Source organism: Sceloporus occidentalis, unplaced genomic scaffold, assembly GCF_023333645.1.
Source record: "Sceloporus occidentalis isolate IW3139 unplaced genomic scaffold, rSceOcc1.0.p SCAF_19, whole genome shotgun sequence".
Lineage (NCBI taxonomy): Eukaryota > Metazoa > Chordata > Lepidosauria > Squamata > Phrynosomatidae > Sceloporus > Sceloporus occidentalis.
The window spans coordinates 8,600,606-8,619,978 of record NW_028316999.1 but is presented as its reverse complement, the minus strand read 5'-3'; the positions used below and the strand labels follow the sequence as shown (position 1 = coordinate 8,619,978).

The 19,373-nt window shown below is 38.7% G+C and overlaps 1 protein-coding gene across 1 annotated transcript; it reads right to left on the bottom strand.

The window, feature by feature from the left end:
* Nucleotides 1–7,565: 7,565 nt before the first annotated feature.
* Nucleotides 7,566–13,671, bottom strand: LOC149302373 (protein NYNRIN-like). Its single transcript, XM_089482446.1, has 3 exons — nucleotides 11,421–13,671; nucleotides 9,667–9,968; nucleotides 7,566–7,835 (listed from the first exon to the last, which is right to left on the bottom strand). Exons 1-3 carry the CDS (start codon nucleotides 13,669–13,671, stop codon nucleotides 7,566–7,568), a joined length of 2,823 nt encoding a protein of 940 aa, XP_089338572.1.
* Between the last annotated feature and the right edge of the window lie 5,702 nt (nucleotides 13,672–19,373).

Sequence of the window (19,373 nt, the reverse complement as noted above, 5' to 3'; positions counted from 1 at the left end):
CCAGCTCACAAATAATTAAAGCAATTCATCCACACATTAATTAATTATTTCACTCATTCACACAATTCATCCACACGTGGATTCATTCATTCTCTTACTAATTCACACAATTCATTCATTCTAACTCTTTATTTCAATATACTTACTACCCCACTTTTGTTACTTTTATCCCCCACTTCACCCCCTTCTCACACTATCTACCCCCTTCTCACACTATCTACCCCCCCTACCCCCCTTCTCACACTATCTACCCCCTCCCTACCCCCTTTCTCACTAGCTACCCTCTCCCTGCCCCCCCTTCTCACTAGCTACCCTCTGTTAGCAATCACACTCCTATCATGCCAAGTCATGTTGATTTTTTTTGTCCAAAAAACAAAATAAAAATATTAATTTATATATGATTGTTGACAGCAATCACACTCCTATCATGCCCAGCCAACCTGTGCTGGAATCTGGGTATGCCTGGCAAATATAATGCACAGACTTTAATAAATGATAAAGTGTGAAAAACAATAGCAAAAACAGTTTTAATGCTTCCAAAGGCTAATAATAACTACTTATGCAATGATAGCTAGCAGTTTAAGTCTCTGTATATCACATTTTAATTTACATTTGTTGATATAGCGCAGCAGATTTTAGCACTGTTACATTAGTGGGCAGCAAAGATATTTAACACAATTAAAGACAATTAAAGTGAACACACTAATTATATCCTTGTAGAGAAGATGGCCTTGAACTTGAGAGCTTACAATCTATTAGGTGATCGAGGGGGAAGACCCCCATTTTAGACACAATTGGAAATCACTTCAACATCTGGGTTTTGCCTTCTTCTGGATCAGCAATTTGTTGCGTTTGTCTTTTTCTTTCAACCTAAATTACTATGTTACTATGTCATTAATACCCTTAAAGTGTAAGGTATAGCATTTGAATATTCATTCAGCTTCTCTACATAGTAGAGAGCACACACATGTACCTTCTACTGATGGAGATACATCTAAAATTCCTATGGGCCCCTGGGACATATTGTCGATAAATTGCAGTAAATTATCATATTGTAGAAACGTGCAATGGATGAATTCATGTAGATTTATGTGTGCATACATACTAATTACATTTTGCTAATTTTATATAGGTTTTTGTTTATAGATAATGATTACTTTATATTGTTTTCTTGGATGCAAAAAAAGGTTTAACTTTAATTGTATGTTAACACTATTAAGCCTTTCTGTTTTCCAAAATAGATTTCTGACCTACACTCCTGCAACGTTCTGCTATTCATGCCTATTTAAAACATACCTAACAAAATACTCTTTTTTTCATGTTCGAAAATTTCCAGGAACAATTTTGACCCCCTCCAAACCAAATCTTACCTATGATATTCTACTTGGGTATCACGCCCACCTATATCATTACTTTGTAGAGATTTAGCTGTACAAGTAGATATTAATAACAATAACATTTTTATCCCCCAAAAAACACATTTTATTTACAGTTCTTTATAATCTTGAGACATCAACAAGGATTATGCAGTGTGGAAACTACTAAAATTAATCAGTGCAGAATATTTCAAACATTATAAGGTTTTCACTGGGTTTTACATATGTATTTTCATACACAGTGTCCTTAATGATGTAGAATTTCTAATAGGCGAATTCTCAGAATTCATGTGAATAGTAAGTTAATCGCCTGGTTGTTAGACCTTGAACTGGCAGCATGATATGATCATTAACCACCTTTGGCTTCACATTCTGTATTACTAAACAAGACTGATGGCCATTGCAAATGTTATTAAGCCGTCTAATCTCAAAACAATTAAAATATCTCCAAATTGTTAGTATTGTAACATAAAACATTTCTTTAAGTTAAGTTAAGTGGGACTGTTATTTATTATTGCTAAACATGTTTCTAAAAGGGAAATTGGCTGTTTTTCTTTAATATCATTTGCTTATATTAAGTGCTTTCCAAGCAAATCAAAACTACAATTTGTGGTAAGACTGCAAACTATAACATTGTTAATCCATTACTTACTACTACAAAGTTAACTTTAGACCAGAAAATGACAGCATAACTAGTCAAAGATGTTGCCATCTGTTCTTTTTTTAAGTAAAATACAGATTCCTTTTATGCCTATTGGTTATAATTAAAATAAAAGGCAAAGACATAGCCATTACTTTTGCTCAATTCAGTTTCCTGTTGTCTTGAAGTTAAGTGTGGTAAGTCTGCTGTATACAAAATCATGAGGTATGCACACCAAATAATTCAGCATAGAAAGGAGCAGAAAACAAGGGACGCCTGAAGCCACAATTTGGTGCCACTAATCCTTTTTAATAAAATATACAGATTGAAATAATAATAAATAAATAACAGAATGCCTTTACTTTTCCGCTCACTGATTTCTGGGCCTAGAAAGTTTTGTCCTCTGAAATGACAACATTTATCTCTGAATAAGTCAAAATGAAATAGTTCAATTTATTTCTACAGTAAGTAATGTGCCAGGAAATAGATGACCAAAAACATACACACAATGACAGGCTCTGCCACACCGACACCTAAACACACACACCAGGACAGGCTCTGCCACACCGACACCTAAACACACACACCAGGACAGGCTCTGCCACAATGACACCCAAACACACACACCAGGACAGGCTCTGCCACACCGACACCTAAACACACACACCAGGACAGGCTCTGCCACACCGACACCTAAACACACACACCAGGACAAGCTCTTCCACAATGACACCCAAACACACACACCAGGACAGGCTCTGCCACACCGACACCTAAACACACACACACCAGGACAGGCTCTGCCACACAGACACCAAAACACACACACCAGGACAAGCTCTTCCACAATGACACCCAAACACACACACCATTACAGGCTCCACCACACCGACACCCAATGCAGAGGTAAGCAGCAGTCGCCCCATGCGATCGCACTTGCTGCAGGCTTTTGCCCCTCGTTAAAGACAGCCTTGGCGGTCATGCGGCCGCATCGGCCAGTTCACACCGGAAAATTTCCCAGTGGGCCAGCCCGGTACTGACTGGGCCTGTTTTCAGGTAGGGGCCTGGAGCTGCAGCTCCATCAGCCCCTATGTTAATCCGGTCATGTGCAGCAGCTGTTTAATTTAGATTTAGGATGGCCTAGGGGGCAATTGCTCCCCAGCCCAGCCAGTCCCTGTTCTCTTATTTTGCCTTTGCACAGAAATTACATCCTGCTGAGACTTTATTATTTTATCTAATTTTATATCATCTGCACAAATTAAGACATTGCTTCCAATACCTTCTTCCAAGTCATTGATAACTAAACTAAAAAGTATCAGCCCATGGATAGAACCATGAGGCAATGCAACTAAGGCCTGAGTCCAGCTGGAAAGCATGACATTTATAGCAACTCTCTATAATCTATTCAACCAGCCCCCCCTCCAAGTACAAATAAATGGTACTGATAGATGTCAATTACTTTATTTCTCATCGGTTCTTAATTTTTTTTAAATCTTGGCATCGTGTGCTGCTTCTTGAGACCTTTCAGCCTACTTCACTTTGCAGGACAGGTTCTTTTCAATTGATGTTTGGATTCAACAGGGCTGGCAGTAATCATGCCTGGGAGCTTACATTTGTTAAATGTTAATTTAGTAACTAAGGAGGCAATTAGGGATCAATCTAGCCTTGGTACAGATTAATTTATTTAAAGACAGGAGGCGAGTATTTTGCATATCCATGAAAAATAAGCAGCACAATATATCAGTCCCAGAGCGCAGCCACTCCTCCTCTTTCTTTGCAGGTAAGCAGAACAGGAACGGAACTGCCATGCAACTGAGGAAGGCATCAAACAGCAGAGATAGGACCAGGACTGGAGCACCTCACAGAGCCGAAGAACCACCTGAGTAAAAACAATGTGACAGTACCAGGTGAGAAATATGAACACCTGGCAACAATAAACAACTGATCATAGGAGACAGCAATATGATAACAATTGACAATAGACAACAGCCAAGGAAAATAGCCCAGGGAGGGACAGAACAAGGGAGGGAAAATACTCGCCTCCTGTCTATAATAAAATTTAGATTAATTCTGCGCCAAGGCTAGATTAATCCCTTATTGTTATAGCAAGACGGGAGGCTTCATATTTTGCTATTATAACGCCGTCCTAGAAGCGCAAACGAGGTGTGTGGATAAGGCCGAAAATAAAAGGTCCGAAGCTTAGATTCCCGAGACCAATCTGCCGCGGACATAATGTGTGAATGGGAGCTCCCTGAGGAGAAAGCCTCTGAAGCTGCGGCGCCCCACAGCAAATGAGCTCCGAAAAATTCCTCGATCCCAGCCAGATGAAGAATTCACTTAATCCACCTGGCCAAGGTCTGAATGGAAATAAAGAGGCCCAGACGAAGAAGCTCTAAACTGATGTGAAACCGCAAGATAGGATTGCATACAGTGTGCCACACAGAGCCTAGGCCAATCAGGGAAATAGGGGTAGGACACTGAAATGGAGTGAGACTTGGTCCTACAAGAGTCAGAAACTGAGACACCCTTGAGAGAAAAAGAATTGCCATCAAAGGCTCTGACATCAGGGACACACACCAAAAAAAGAGGAGGCACAGGAGAAGCTTTGCAGATAACTGGCAAAAAGACAGACGGTCGTTATCCATCCATGCCCCCACAAACCTAAGAACCCGAGAGACTTGCCAAAAGACCGTATAGCGAGCAGATAGAGGACACACAAACCGAATGCCACGCAGAAGACAAACCATAGGATCATTCCCGAACAAGTTAATGATCCGATAGGATATGCCCTGAGAATAAAGATGGGTGAAAAAATTTAGGAGTGCCACAAAGGGATCAATACTGTGTTCCATCCAGGCTGCGGAGCTGCATATCTGTTTTTCCCTGCCTTGCCTCAGTTCCCATGTTTTGCTGTGATCCATTCCTGGATTTCCGTATGCTCTGTTCTGTATCTCTGATTCCTGGATTCTAGTTCTTTTCTTTGCTTCAGCTCCTGTTTCCTTTATAAGGTGTGTCACACCCATTTGTTCTGTTTGTCTCAGTCTACAGTCTAAAGGTATGTCCTTCTGGGTTCTGTGTTTGGATTCAATGTTTAGTTTATTAGTAATTCAGTAAGCAGGCTTTAGCATTAGGACCCACCGTCATTGGAGTACTTTGGCGTAGTGGTGGGCTAAGCATTCTATGGCCATATTATGTCACTGAATCTCCAATTGTTATCACATAGTCCTAGGCTAGTTCCTGTATTCATGTTTGTCGGTCTCTTATGTACCTTTGCCCTTCTTCCCTGAATCATCTGAGGATTTCAGTTCCTCTCTCCTCTCCCCATGTCCCAGTTAAGATGTCCTATCCTTGCTTAAAGGAGAAGTGTCCGAGGATTCCGGCTCCTCACTCCTTCCCCTGTATTCCTTGCCTTGTTCCCTGTCCTTTGTTGTGCCCTGTATCATGTATGTCTTGTCTGGTTATGTTCCTTGCTTGGTCTCCCTTGCTTATGTTTCTGCTATATAATCTGCTTAGCTTCCCTACTTCCAGCCTGCAACATCCTGCACATGATTCCAGTGCTATGTCTCATGCCTGCTCCAGGGTGCCTTTAGGATATCTCCAAGTTCTGTTCTGTCATCATCTGCCGCTATGTCAGGGCGCTGGTATGTGGCTCAACCCTAGATGCCCACCTGGGAGAGTGCAGTCGCCCTGCATCAGGCCATGTCCAACTCCACTACTGCGCTATACCTCCTGAACTCCATCTTTGGGCGCTCTGGGTCTTTACAGTTGTCTGTATGGACCCAGTTCTGTGACAACACCCCAAGCCTGGAGATAAAATTTCCGAGTGCCAGGAGCCCAGGATCCCCAGATTAAATCTCTAGCCATTGCCTGACACATTTCAGGATCCCTTGAAACAGTCCAGGCTACCAGCGACAGCCAATCATGGAGAATGAGGGGATAAGGATTCATTTCCCTCCGGATCCAGAAGCAGGACCTCGATGGTGGTCGAGGACACAAAAAACGCTGGGAAGGAGGCGCCAATTGCTTGTGTCCCTCCAGTGGCTGGAGAACCAGTCCATCACCAGATTGTCTTTCCAGGGAAGATATTCTGCCCGAATGGACAGATGATTGTCCAGGCAGTACTGGTAGAGATCTTTGGTAAGTTCTGGTAAAAGTCTCGACCGCGGACCTCCCTGGCGGTTGATATAGTGCGCTGCGGACACGTTGTCCATGCAAAGCACCAGTGAGCTGCAGACTGCAAAGGATCCCACGATGAGTTCCAAACAATTGATGTGCAACTCTCATTCCTTGCTGGTCCACAGGCCCCCCGTCACGATCTCTTCGCACGCTGCCCCCCAGCGACCAAGGCTGGGGTCTAAATGCAAGACAAAATCCGGAACTGAGCCGAAAATGACTTAGCCGTTCCACGCGTCCATGTTTATGAGCCACCAGCGAAGTTCCAATCGCGCCTTGTCTGAAAGAGGGATAAAATGGTCGTACAAGCCTGACACCAGGAGATGACGGGTCTTCAACTTTTGTAGGGCCCTGTAGGGTACGGGTCTGTAGGGACAGAAGGCCGATAACCCTGGCGAGATCCCCGAGGGAAACAAACTGACGGCTGAGTAGTCTCTGGTCTCCGAATCTCCTTCTTGATGGATGTCACCTTGGCAGGAGTTAACCGGTGAACTGCTGCCACGGAGTCCACCATGAAACGGAGAATCTGAACAGACTGGGCTGGAACAAGCACTGATTTTGTCTCATTGATGATAAAACCGAGATCCCGGACAAGGCGCACCATGAGGGACGTATACCAGAGTAGAGTCTCCCTGTCGTGCGCCATGAGAAGCACGTCGTCCAGATAAATAATAGAAGGAACACCCTGTGCGCGAAAGAACTCCATGACCGTCTTCAAAAGCTCCATGAAGCACCAGGGTGCGAAGCTGAGACCGAATGGGAGGCACGTGAATTGCCAAAGATGCCCCTGCTAACGAAACTGAAGGTATCTCCTGTCGTCCGGATGGACGGGGACCGTAAGATAGGCGTTCTTCAGATCTAGTCGCGTAAACCAATCGTTCTTGCGGAGAAGATTGCGCAGAAGATGGATTCCCTCCATCTTGAAACGTCTGTACACGACATGGGAGTTGAGTGAGCAAAGGTTGGTAACAGGGCAAAACTCCCCCGATTTCTTGCACACCAAGAAAATGTTGCTCAGGAAACAAGGAGGGCCTGCAATGTATTCGATTGCCTCCTTGGTCGAGCAGAGAGGATAGTTCCAAGAAATTTCTCCCCGAAGAGAAGGCCGTTAGCTTCCAGGCCCAGTTCCCTGGGGCCAGCTCTGCCAACTTGACATTTAGTTTGAAGAGGGCGGCCTTGTGCCTCATCGGCCATCTGAAATATCTGGGTCAACGGACCCGACACGTCAAGGAGTTTATCCTGCATCAAGCGTTGCCTCTGCTCAATAACCTTCCTGGGATTCTTCCCGTTTTTAGTGAGGAAGGTCACGAAGGACTGATAGAACTCCGGGGTGTTAAACACCTTGGCTCGTAACGTGGGACATGGGCATTTGGACCTCAAGCATGACGGACCTCCTTGTCTAAGGGCCAACGCAGCCAGAATATGAGGGACTCCGTAATATGCGCAAATGGAGTCCACTCTGTAGAACGTGGGTAATGAAGAGCCCTCAGGTCAAATAAGGGAATGCCCAATTCATCCGTAATTTCAAATGGCTGGACTGGCTCGGTGGCCGTAGATTCGAGGTTCTCCAAAACAGCATTGCGCCCGACTTCTGCAAAAGGGTGGAGAGCCAAGCCCCGAAGAGCCAGCGTGATATTTGTCCAGCACTTCATACAAGTTCATTTTACTTTATACAAGTTCACATGTGATATATTGTGGCAGCGTCAATTACAGCATGGCTCCATCATTTAAATGTCTATATAGAAGTAGATGTATTCATAGAGCAAAATGCCACTTTTAACAATACAGTGCAAGCTTGTTTCAGCATGGCTCTCCTCGTATTTTGTTTCTGTAAGTCCGAGTTGTTATGTGATGCACTGTTTGTTATATCCTATTTACACACTGTAAAGCACTGTAGGACTATGATGACTATTTAAATCAATAATATTAATGTCATGTTCATCATGAAGTTCTGTGTGTGTATGTTAGAATATTCTTTGTCTTGAATATCTAAGCTTCTCCAGTGATCAAACAGCAATCAAGACCACAGCTTCTATGTCTTATTAATAAGGTTTATTCGATAACAAATTATCAATTCATACAATACCAATGCTGGAACAAATGTTGATAAAAGGTACTGTAGGCTAAGTATCTTGGTGAGATGAAGATGAGAGCGTGGAAAAGAGACCTTGTCCTTGTAGTCATGCCAATTTATACCCCTTTACATTTGGTTAGGGTATACGTAAAGGAATCCTATTGGAACAGTAATAGGATACACCGGCATTCCACAGAAGACCCTCTAAACTACGTCACTTAATTGATACCATATGTTCCTAGCACTCAAGTTGCATTCAGGCCTAAAATGTGCAGAACAAAATAAAAGTATAAAAAATGATTTCTTACACTTCCCCCTGTTTATGGTTATGTACCATAAATAAATGTTTGCTGTCCATTCATACAACATTCGTATCACATTCGTATCCCATTCAGTGAGTGCGGGAAGATATGTAAACGATAATATTATAAAAAAGAATCTGTGGAAGACTGATGCATCCTACGTCTTAAAGTTTCCCTTAATATCATCTCTCCTTGCTTTATCTTTTCTCGAATAGTTAAATATGATTTTCTTATTCTACATAATAAACATATTTGAAAAATAATACATATAAAAGACACAAATAAAACAATAATAAATGGATGTAACAAAACATTGGTGATAGCGGAGCCAACAGATGATTTTGCCATAATTTCTGTTGACTTAGCAAAGTTTTTCCACCAAGATGTACCTGAGACTATTGACCATTCATGTTCTATGTTTTTGAGTTTACCTTGCTCATGTTGAAATACAATCTGTGCTTCTTTTAATTGTTTTTGCAAGACATTTAAAAATCCTACATCTTTTCTTATCTCATTTGCCCACTTTTGCCATGGAAATTCACTTACTTGTGATAAATTAAACTGTAGTGGCAAAACATTTAATTTTTGAGAATTAATTTGAGAAACATTAATCTGAGTTCCATATATATATATTGCTATTGGATCGCCATCAATACAATACAGACCTTTCGATAATATTTCTGTATGCGTACATTTAGGAAACATTGCTTTAATCAATTCCCCATTAGACATTACCTGTACACATACTCTACCTTTCTCTATAGGCGTTACAAGATCGTTAGATGTTTTCACACTTTGAATTGTACCTGAACATGAGCTCTGGTTATGAAAACATGAATGATATATAGTCTCAGCTTGATGAGACAAACAAATAATTTTGGACACAAAATGTAAACATGCAGACAAATCTAACTGTTCCGGTTCTGACATATCTGTGGAAAAAACAAAATCAGGATACTCTAATTTATAAAATAATAATTGTGTACTACTGACAGGTATTCCCAATACTCTCATCGGGAATAATGTTTCTTCTTTACCTGCCATTGGTATTAAAGATGTACCTTTACACACATCATTACTACATCCTAACCATTTATTTACCCATAAATCAGTATGATTTCGAGCAAATGTAAATTCTTCAGGTAAACTACGTAGAATTCCTAGAGGAGTAATACCACCTTGGAATGCTTGTGCCATTATTTTGAAGTCAGTAGAATATTCAATTTGGATTTCCAAGCATGCTCTGGCTGCTTCTGATAAATCAGCATTAGTCATTAAAGCCATGGTTGCTTCCTGGAGATGTTGCACTGCAGGTCCTATCACAGAAGCTGTTTTTATTATCATATTCTCCAAGATTTTGTTTAAACCTTGTTGAATATGTGTTTCTTTACTTCCTATTAACCCTGCAGTTTCCAAATCAGACTTTAGTGTCTTAAAATACATTTCTACTGTATTTACACCTGTTAAAATTCCTTGTATTACATTTCTCTTTTTCCTATTCAAATTTGTATTATTTCTACCAAACCAGTCATCAACACCTCTTTCCATATTTAATAAATATTTTTTGCATTGTGGAAATCTAGATGAAATTTTCCATTCTGATATATTAAAATTCCAAATTATTGTTATAAATTTACCATCTAAAAGGAGAGGTTTGGAATGGAGATAGTTTACCTGAAATGGACTTGATTCTTTAAAAATTTTGTTTTCACACACAGATATTGTTGGTGAGATGACAGTAACATTTACATCTAAACATTTCCTTTCAAAATTTTTCAATCTTAAACAACACTGATAATTCCCCTTGTCATTGAGAGTAGGCTGGTCTTGATGATATGTAAATCTCTTCTCAGACCATTCTACTCTACCTACTAGACCTCTATGTATCATACTCGGATTTGCATTAGAAAAACTTCCCAGGAACTCATCACCCTTAATCCATGTCATTAAAGACTCAGGAGATAACACCGACTCAATACTACATGTCAACACTAATTGATCCCTTCCTTATAGGATCTCTATAGAATTAGGAAATACTTCTATATTAGGAATAATCAAATCTGTTACAGTTATTGCCATTTCCACATTTACAAACTTTGAATCCCTAAATGCTTGTATTTTCCATACTATAGGTGTATTTGATATGTTATTTTGTAGTATTGTTCCTGGTTGCAGAAATTTATACCATACTTGTTCCGTGTATAATACCTTTGTTCTAGTTTCTCCATCTTTAGTTACTGTCAAACCTGGAGTATTTGGTGTTAGATCTCCAGACCAATTTACTATCACATCACCATGTATAACTACACTCAAGTACGCTACTTCATTTATAATATGATCCCAAGACCCACATTTTTCATCATCTTGTGTGTAGGTCCCTTTAGTCCAACTAAATAAATGTTTAGGCCCTATCGTAACATTTAACCTTACATTACTTTGTCTAGTAAAGTTAATTCTAATGTTACATACTGATAAGTACCCTTTCATTACACCAAAACACACATGACCATTAAAATCATCAATTTCTCTCTTCTTTCTAATAATGTCTGGGAACACTTGAGTTTCGTTAATTTGGCTAGTTAGTTGTCGAATCTGTAGATCTTCAATTTGTGGATCCTCCTTAAAACAGTCAATCATCAGTATTGTCGTCATCAGAACTGCTATAAACAAAAAAGATTGTCTCTTCTTGAAAGTCAAATGTCTTTGCCATAAGGAACTTTTGTTGGAGTCTGCATCACCCATGGATCTGTTTTGTACACACTAGGGAAAACAAAATATACAATATCAATATTTAGTTATATACAATTTACATTGATCAGAATGAACCCAAAAACATTTTTGTCTGCGTTTGTTACTCGCATTATCCAATGGTCGTTGAACTTTTAACATTATCTTGCCCATTGTATCTATAATGTTATACGGGCCTTCCCAATTTGCCTCCCATGGACCAGTTTTCCTAAAAGTTTTTATCATGACCATACCCCCCTTTGAAAACTTTGAAAAATCTGGAGGTGCCATTTTCTGCATACGGGTTGCTGCAAATGGAAGGAGCTCTGCTAAGTTATCTTGCAACAATTGTAACCATTTTGTTTTAGTAATAGCATCTTTTTGTGGCGTGGACAAATATGGTTCATGAGGGAAAGCAAGTGGCATTTTTCTACCAGTCATAAGTTCAAAAGGTGTATACTGTGTAGCTGATGATGTTGTACCTCTAATACCCATAAGAACAGCTGGGAGAGCTTCTACCCACGTATAACCTTTGTCAAGTAACATTTTTGCAAGTCTTGATTTCAATGTTCTGTTCATACGTTCCACAATACCAGATGATTGTGGGTGATATGGAACATGAAATAGTTGGTCTATTCCCAAAATTGCGCATAAAGACTGCATAACCTTACCAGTGAAATTAGTACCTCTATCGGATTCAAGCATTCTAGGAAAACCCCATCTGCTGAAGATATGACACCACAAAGCTTGTGCTGTACAAAAAGAATCATCTTTCCTTAATGGTATACATTCTACCCATTTAGAAAATACATCTACTACCACTAAGGCATATTTCAACCCATTTTTTCCTGCTGGTAATGGACCTATGAAATCTATTTGCAATGTAGACCATGGACCATCTGCTGGTGCTATGCGTTGCATTGGTGGTTTTTGTCCTTTGGGCCTAGGATTTACCTGTGCACAGATGAGACATGATTGCACTACTTGCTGTACTGTTTCTTCCATTTTTTCCCAATAAAATTTCTCCTTTAGTACTTCTAACAACCTCTTTTGTCCTATATGACCTAGGCTTTCATGATTATACTGTGTAAAGAAAGTCTTCAAATGTTCAGGCATAACAGGACGTAATTCTCCATTTTGGTCATGACACAAAACCCCGTTCTCATGAACAAATGGAGGTTTCGGATCAACCCGAGAGGCAGCAAGGGATGGATCCTTTGCTTGTTCCTCTGCAAATGAGGGAGACTGCGTACTTGCCTTTTTTACCAATGCTATGACTATAGGTTCAGTTTGGTATACGGGTTCACCTGTTAAAGCTGCCCGTTTGGCTAACATGTCAGCTGTTTCATTCCCTACACTGTGAAAATCTTTGTCCTTTCTATGTGCTGGTACTTTAACTATGGCATGAAATTCTGGAACTTGAAAAGCAAGTTCAAATATAGCTTCAAGTGAATCTTTGTGTGTTAACACTTTGTTTGAAGCATCTACAAAGCCTCTTCTTTTCCATATTGGTAAATGTTCTGTCAATGATCTTACTACATATGAACTATCACTATAGATCACTAGGGGGCCTTTACTTTCTTTGTCCTCAATCTCCAATGCAGTTTTTACAGCTTCCAATTCTGCTCTTTGTGCTGAGAAGTGTCCTGGCAATTTATGTTCAATTGAATACCCTCTTTCTGGATACCAAATGGAATATCCTGTGTAATACTTTCCATCTGAACAAAATCTGGACCCATTAACAAATACAGATTCATCAAATTTTCCTACCTCCTTTCTGAAAACCGAAGGAAGATCATCTTCTAAGTTTACAATACACTCATGTGGTTTACCTTCATATTGCATAAGTTGTGGAAGCACATACTTAGCCTTATGATCCACCGTGATTCTTTTAGAAGACAATGCCAACAACCACTGTGAAAATCTCTGATTTGAAACACCTGGTATTCCCTTTTCAAGTAAAAGTTTCAAAGGTGTATGTGGTGTTTGGAGAATGATATCTTTAAACCCCACTATGTGCTCAGATGCCATTACAGCAAAATGCACTCCAACTAAATGCCTTGCACAAACATCCAATCCTCTTTCCACTGGGGAAAGAACCTTGGAAAAGTATCCTACAATTCTCCATGTTTCTTGTTGCAATTGTAAAAGTACTGCTGAGACAGCCGTCTCAGACGTATGTACTTGAATAGCAAACGGTGCAGTAGGATGTATGGTAGCTAAAGTAGGTGCCCTTTGCAGATCTTGTTTAAGAACTTCAAAAGAATTTTGATGCTCTTCCTGCCATGGACCAAAACAAGATTCATTATCTTTTAACAGGTCATATAAAGGTTTTGCTTTTTCAGCAAATCCTTCAATGAATTCCCTGGAAAAATTCATCAATCCCAAAAACTGTATTAATGCCTTGGTACTGGAAGTGAAGCAATTGTTTTAATTCTTTCCTGTACTGGCTTTCTATGTCCTGGACCAATATGAACCCCTAAGTATTGTACTTCTGGTTGCATCAGTTTCACCTTACGTGTGTTCAATTTTAACCCAGATTCCTGCAACAGAGAAAATAATTCAGTCAAAAGAATCAAATGTTCTTCTTCAGTTTCAGTTTGCAGAAGCATGTCATCAACATATTGTAGCAAGCATTCTGGTTTAGAAAATTTAGACAAAACATTTGCCAATGCCTGGTGAAAATAAGTTGGTGAACTGTGAAATCCTTGGGGTAAAACAGTAAACACATATTGCTGATTCTGAAAAGTAAAAGCAAATTTATACTGACAGCTCTGTGTGAGAGGTACTGAAAAGAAACCATTACTCACATCTAACACAGTAAAAACTTTAGCATTTGCCAGTAGTCGTGACATCATATCTGGAGTATCTGCTACCACATGTGCTGAAGCTGGTGTGTATTTGTTTAATACTCTTAAATCAATAGTTAATCTCCATGAATCATCAGTTTTTTTAACAGGCTATAGAGGGTTGTTGCATGGACTGTTTGATTTCCTTACCACCCCTCTTTGTTCCAGATCATTTACCACACTTGCAATTGAATTTATTGCTTCTGGTGGAAACCTGTATTGTCGCTGAGCTGGAGGATCAGGTCCCTGTATCTCAATCATTACATCTTTGAATCTCCCACATTCATTTTTACTTTGTGCCCAAAGTAAAGGAAATTTTTGTACTATCTCTTTAAGACATTGGTTATTACCAGTATATGGCCATTGTATTTCTGTAGAAATTGCCTCTACTGGACATACAAATCCCAAATCACCGTATTCTGAGGGATCTACCAACACTGGTTTTCTACCCTTAGCATCTTTCCAAATAGCCTTATTTCAAAGATCAACAATCCAACCTCTTTTCTGCATTACATCAGTACCAATAATATTATCAACATCCTTGCAATACCAAATATCAATTTTCGTTTTTAAATATCCTGGTATTTCTAAAGGAATATCTGATATTAATGTTGCAGTAGCACCACCTGTTTTGTCAAATCCTATAACAGTACATTTAGGTGCCTCGTGCGACAACGGTAACTTCACACTGGTTACACTTAGCTGTGCTCCTGTGTCAATCAAGAATTCAGTATCATGACCCTTTAGAAAACCCCGTACATGAGGTCTGCCACAACCATCCAAATAAACCGGAGCCAAAAATTCAAGTGGACGCGGGGGCAGGGTCTCAGACCGTCATTGTGGAACAAGTAATTTATCCTTAGCACTGCATGTGTTATCAACATAACTATGTCTGTTTTCTAAAGCAGCATTATTTGCAGTAGCTACAATTTCCCTGACTTCTCTAATGAGTGGTGCATATGGAGATTCTCTCTGTGATGTAGTGTGTACTGGATTCCTTCTATCTATTTGGTCAGACGTGTGAATAAATCCATTTGATTTCCCTTGTCCTTTACATTGCATATCATAAAAAAGTTTACGACATTGTTTTTTAATGTGACCTGGTTTGTTACAATAGAAAACTGTATAGGTTCTTTGTTCCAAATCCTTTGTCCCCTGGGAGCCAACATGTGGTTCCTTTTAAACTCCTGAGGAGGGGAAGGGGGATGAAAGGAATTAACCCTTTCCTTTCTGTGTGTGTAAAAACTTTTGTTAATAGCAGCCACATTCATTTTAACCTTTTCATTTTTGCGTTCCCTTCTGATTTTATCAATAAACGCAGCAGCAGCCTCAAGTGTTTGCATATCCGAAGCAATTGCAATACTAGTAGGATCCAAATATTTAAACTTTTTAACAAACACTTGTATCATAGAAGCAGGACATTCATCATCAGAAATTTTAAAAACTATTCTATATGCCTGCTCAAATCTTAACAAAAAAGAAAATGGATCCTCTGAAATTGTAGGTTTCAGGTTTTCTAGTATGTCAAGTGTTGGATTTTCATTTCCAGTTGTAAACTTAATCAACTGTTGGAGTCTATCCTTATCTGTTCCATGGATGATTTCATCATCCTCCACTATAAGAGTACTTATTGGAGCTACTAATCTTCTACTCATGTATGTAGGTAACCAAATTTTAAATAATCTGTTTCGTTGTTCATTAGCCAAATTATGCTTCTCTGTATTCGATTCAAATACATCTGCATTACCAAATGCATCCAAATTAGAATTATACGGCGGTATTTCTTTAAGTAATTTCATTAATTCGCTTTGTATCTGTAATTTTAATTTTGCTGCTTTATTTCTAAGCTTCTTCCTTTGCAGTTCCTATTCTGAACTGACCTCTGGTTCATCCTCTACATTTTCTGGAATTAAGCTGTGTCTTTGTCTATCTCCCCTTGTAATTACACAAACTTGTTTCAAATCTTTCTGCAATTTTGTAATTAACAAATTCTTAATTTCTAAGCAATCCGACAAATCAGAAATCTCTTCAGTTAATAAATCACATTTAGGACATTCCTTTTCTATTGCACACACATTTGTGCATCTCATTTTTAACCATGTCACTACTCTGTGAATTACTTTGACTAACATCATTATTAGTCAGATTAACACCACCATCAAGTAATGTATTAAAAATCTTAATCATTTTCATTACGTTTCTCAACTTTTGTTTCTCCTTATTCTCATACAATACCAATGCTGGAACAAATGTTGATAAAAGGTACTGTAGGCTAAGTATCTTGGTGAGATGAAGATGAGAGCGTGGAAAAGAGACCTTGTCCTTGTAGTCATGCCAATTTATACCCCTTTACATTTGGTTAGGGTATACGTAAAGGAATCCTATTGGAACAGTAATAGGATACACCGGCATTCCACAGAAGACCCTCTAAACTACGTCACTTAATTGATACCATATGTTCCTAGCACTCAAGTTGCATTCAGGCCTAAAATGTGCAGAACAAAATAAAAGTATAAAAAATGATTTCTTACAGTGTATTTGATTTTTTCACTGTACTTTTTGATTTAGGATATTTATATTGTCTATTAGGTTTTTGCCTACAAACCAAATATAATTTACAAAAATACAGCTCAAGCACCTTATTTAACAAAGCAAGGGTGGTAGGCTAGGAAGATAAAGGATTCAGTATCTGAAAAATCTGTTTCTCTTGATATTTCTTGAAGATGCTGCCTCTGTTCTTTTATAGGTGAAGTGGATTTGGCTTCTTGTTATAGAGCAGACGAAGAATCAAAGGGTTTATCAAATGAAGTGGCACTTCATACAGAGTATCCAGTCAAATACTGTATAACTTGCTAATTAATTTCCAGTTTCTATAGCAACAACATATCAAGCCTTTAGAATTTTTAGAGAAATGAAAAATAATTTAAACAAAAATCATACAGATGGGAAATATATGAGAGTATTATTATTTTACACTAGTGGTCGTTCCCTACATCAGAGCAATCGTAATTGCATCCCTAGGGGCAGAGGTGTACTCGGTGATCAGAAAGGAACCATAATGTAACTGATTATATGGCCACATTTAGGAATTAGAGGAGTTATGGTTCTGAAATTTAAAGAAGACAAGAAGAACGTTTTGAGCAGAGAGGGCAGTTATCCTTCATAATACACTTCCTGTGTAGGTGGTTACCTACCTGATACTATGGGCATAAGTACATTGGAGTATTTAAGAATTAAATGGATGCTTAATAGAAAGTAAAAGCATTTTACAACTATGCAACTGTGGTCCACTAAAGCTCTTTAACAAAGCTGAGTATGTTCTTTCCAGTACACATACAGTGGATGTAAAAAGTCTACACACCCCTAAATGCCAGGTTCTTGTGATTTTAAAGAATGAGACAAAGATAAATCATGTCAGAACTTTTCCACCTTTAATGTAAACAATTCAATTGCAAAACAAGCTGAAATCTTTGAGGGGGGAAAAAGCTCACAATAACCTGGTTGCATAAGTGTGCACACCCTCTTATAACTGGGGCTGTGTTCAGAATTAACCAATCACATTCAAACTCGTGTTAAATAGAAGTCATTACACACCTGCCATCATTTAAAGTGACTCTGATTAATCACAAATAAAGTTCAGCTGTTCTAGTAGGAACAGCACCTCCTTCCACGAATCGCGTAGACCTCCTTTGCGGCACCTCCTTCCGTGAATCGCATAGACATCTACCCGCTACCCCGACTACACACCAGGGAGTCAGAAGCACCAGCAGCGGAGGGATCTGGATCTTAGTCTCATAGTCAGACCTCTATTTGAGGTCTGATGATAAGATGACCCTGATTATAAGAAGATTATAAAACCTTGGTTATAAAACCTTGTCTTATAATCAAGCAAATATGGTATTTGTGGAGTTGTTACGTGTTAAATTGAACCTTGAGACTCATACACCAAGCTATTTTTTATTAAACTAATTGTGTGCATTGCTATTTTAATAATTATGTATACTTGTATATCTTCATGCGGTACATCTTGGCTGAACCAACATAGCGGAGGTGGGCATTAAAAAATAAATAAATAAATAAATAATAATAATAATAATATATATATATATATATATATATATATATATATATATATATATATATAACATGTATTACGTGTAAACTATTAAGCTTGATGTATGTATTCCAATGACTATGATAAAGGCTTTGTCTCCTCACATTGAATCCAGTGAAAAAAGGTGTGGTTAAAGTCAGGAGGAAACATGTGTCAGGCTTAATGGTTTACACCTAATAAAATCAGGATTATATTATATGGTAGCTGAGAGAGGCAACATTAACTGTTTGTTATTTTTAAGCAATCTTGTGCAGCTCCTACAGCAGTGGGACATACTAAAGTTTCATACTAGTAGCTTGAGGTCCACAGAACCCCTGAGATGTTTACTTTTATTTTTCTTTTCCTTGTCTTGAGGGATCCTTTTGAAACTCCAGAATAAGTTGGTGTTTTGGTTGAAATTTGTTAAGAAATACGTAACACTTAAGTTATCACTATAGATATTACTTACAATGGGTTGAAGCAGACTATAATCCTTATCAGTTTGACATAGTTGTGAGCCAGTTTTGATTCTTATATTCAGTACAAAAATATTTGCGCAAATAGAGCTTGTCTTGTGGATAAGCGGCGTACACAACTTTGCTTCAGACTGTGTAAATATGATGGTATCTGCTAAGATCCCAAGCATGTGGTTTTTAATGTAATATGTTTGTACAATTTATACAATGTATGTTTGCTGTTTTGCTCACACAATCTGACACTAACACCACAAACTTACTTCCTCTTACCTTGTAGCAATTTCAGGGTCTCCTCTGCTACCTGCCTACTATCTACATTAGCCCATGTTCACCAATTGAGATAACATGTCTCATTGATGTCTATCTCATATTTTCTATATATTATACGTGCACAGTATTGCAGAATACAAGCAGGTACAAGCAGGTCTCTATCATGTATTAACATCAGCCAAACACTAATAAGTAAGAGCAAGGCTTAAGATGATGTTGGTGGGAAAGACAAGTGAAAACTATTTTTCTAAAACTTTAGACGAAGTGAGATATCAAAAAAGCTTCTTATAAAAGGTGTAAATAAAATAACTGTTTAAAGTGTCTTCCTTTAAAGTTTTCTATATGGAGGTAATCTCTACTTCCGGATGACATGTACATTTTATTACTATTAAA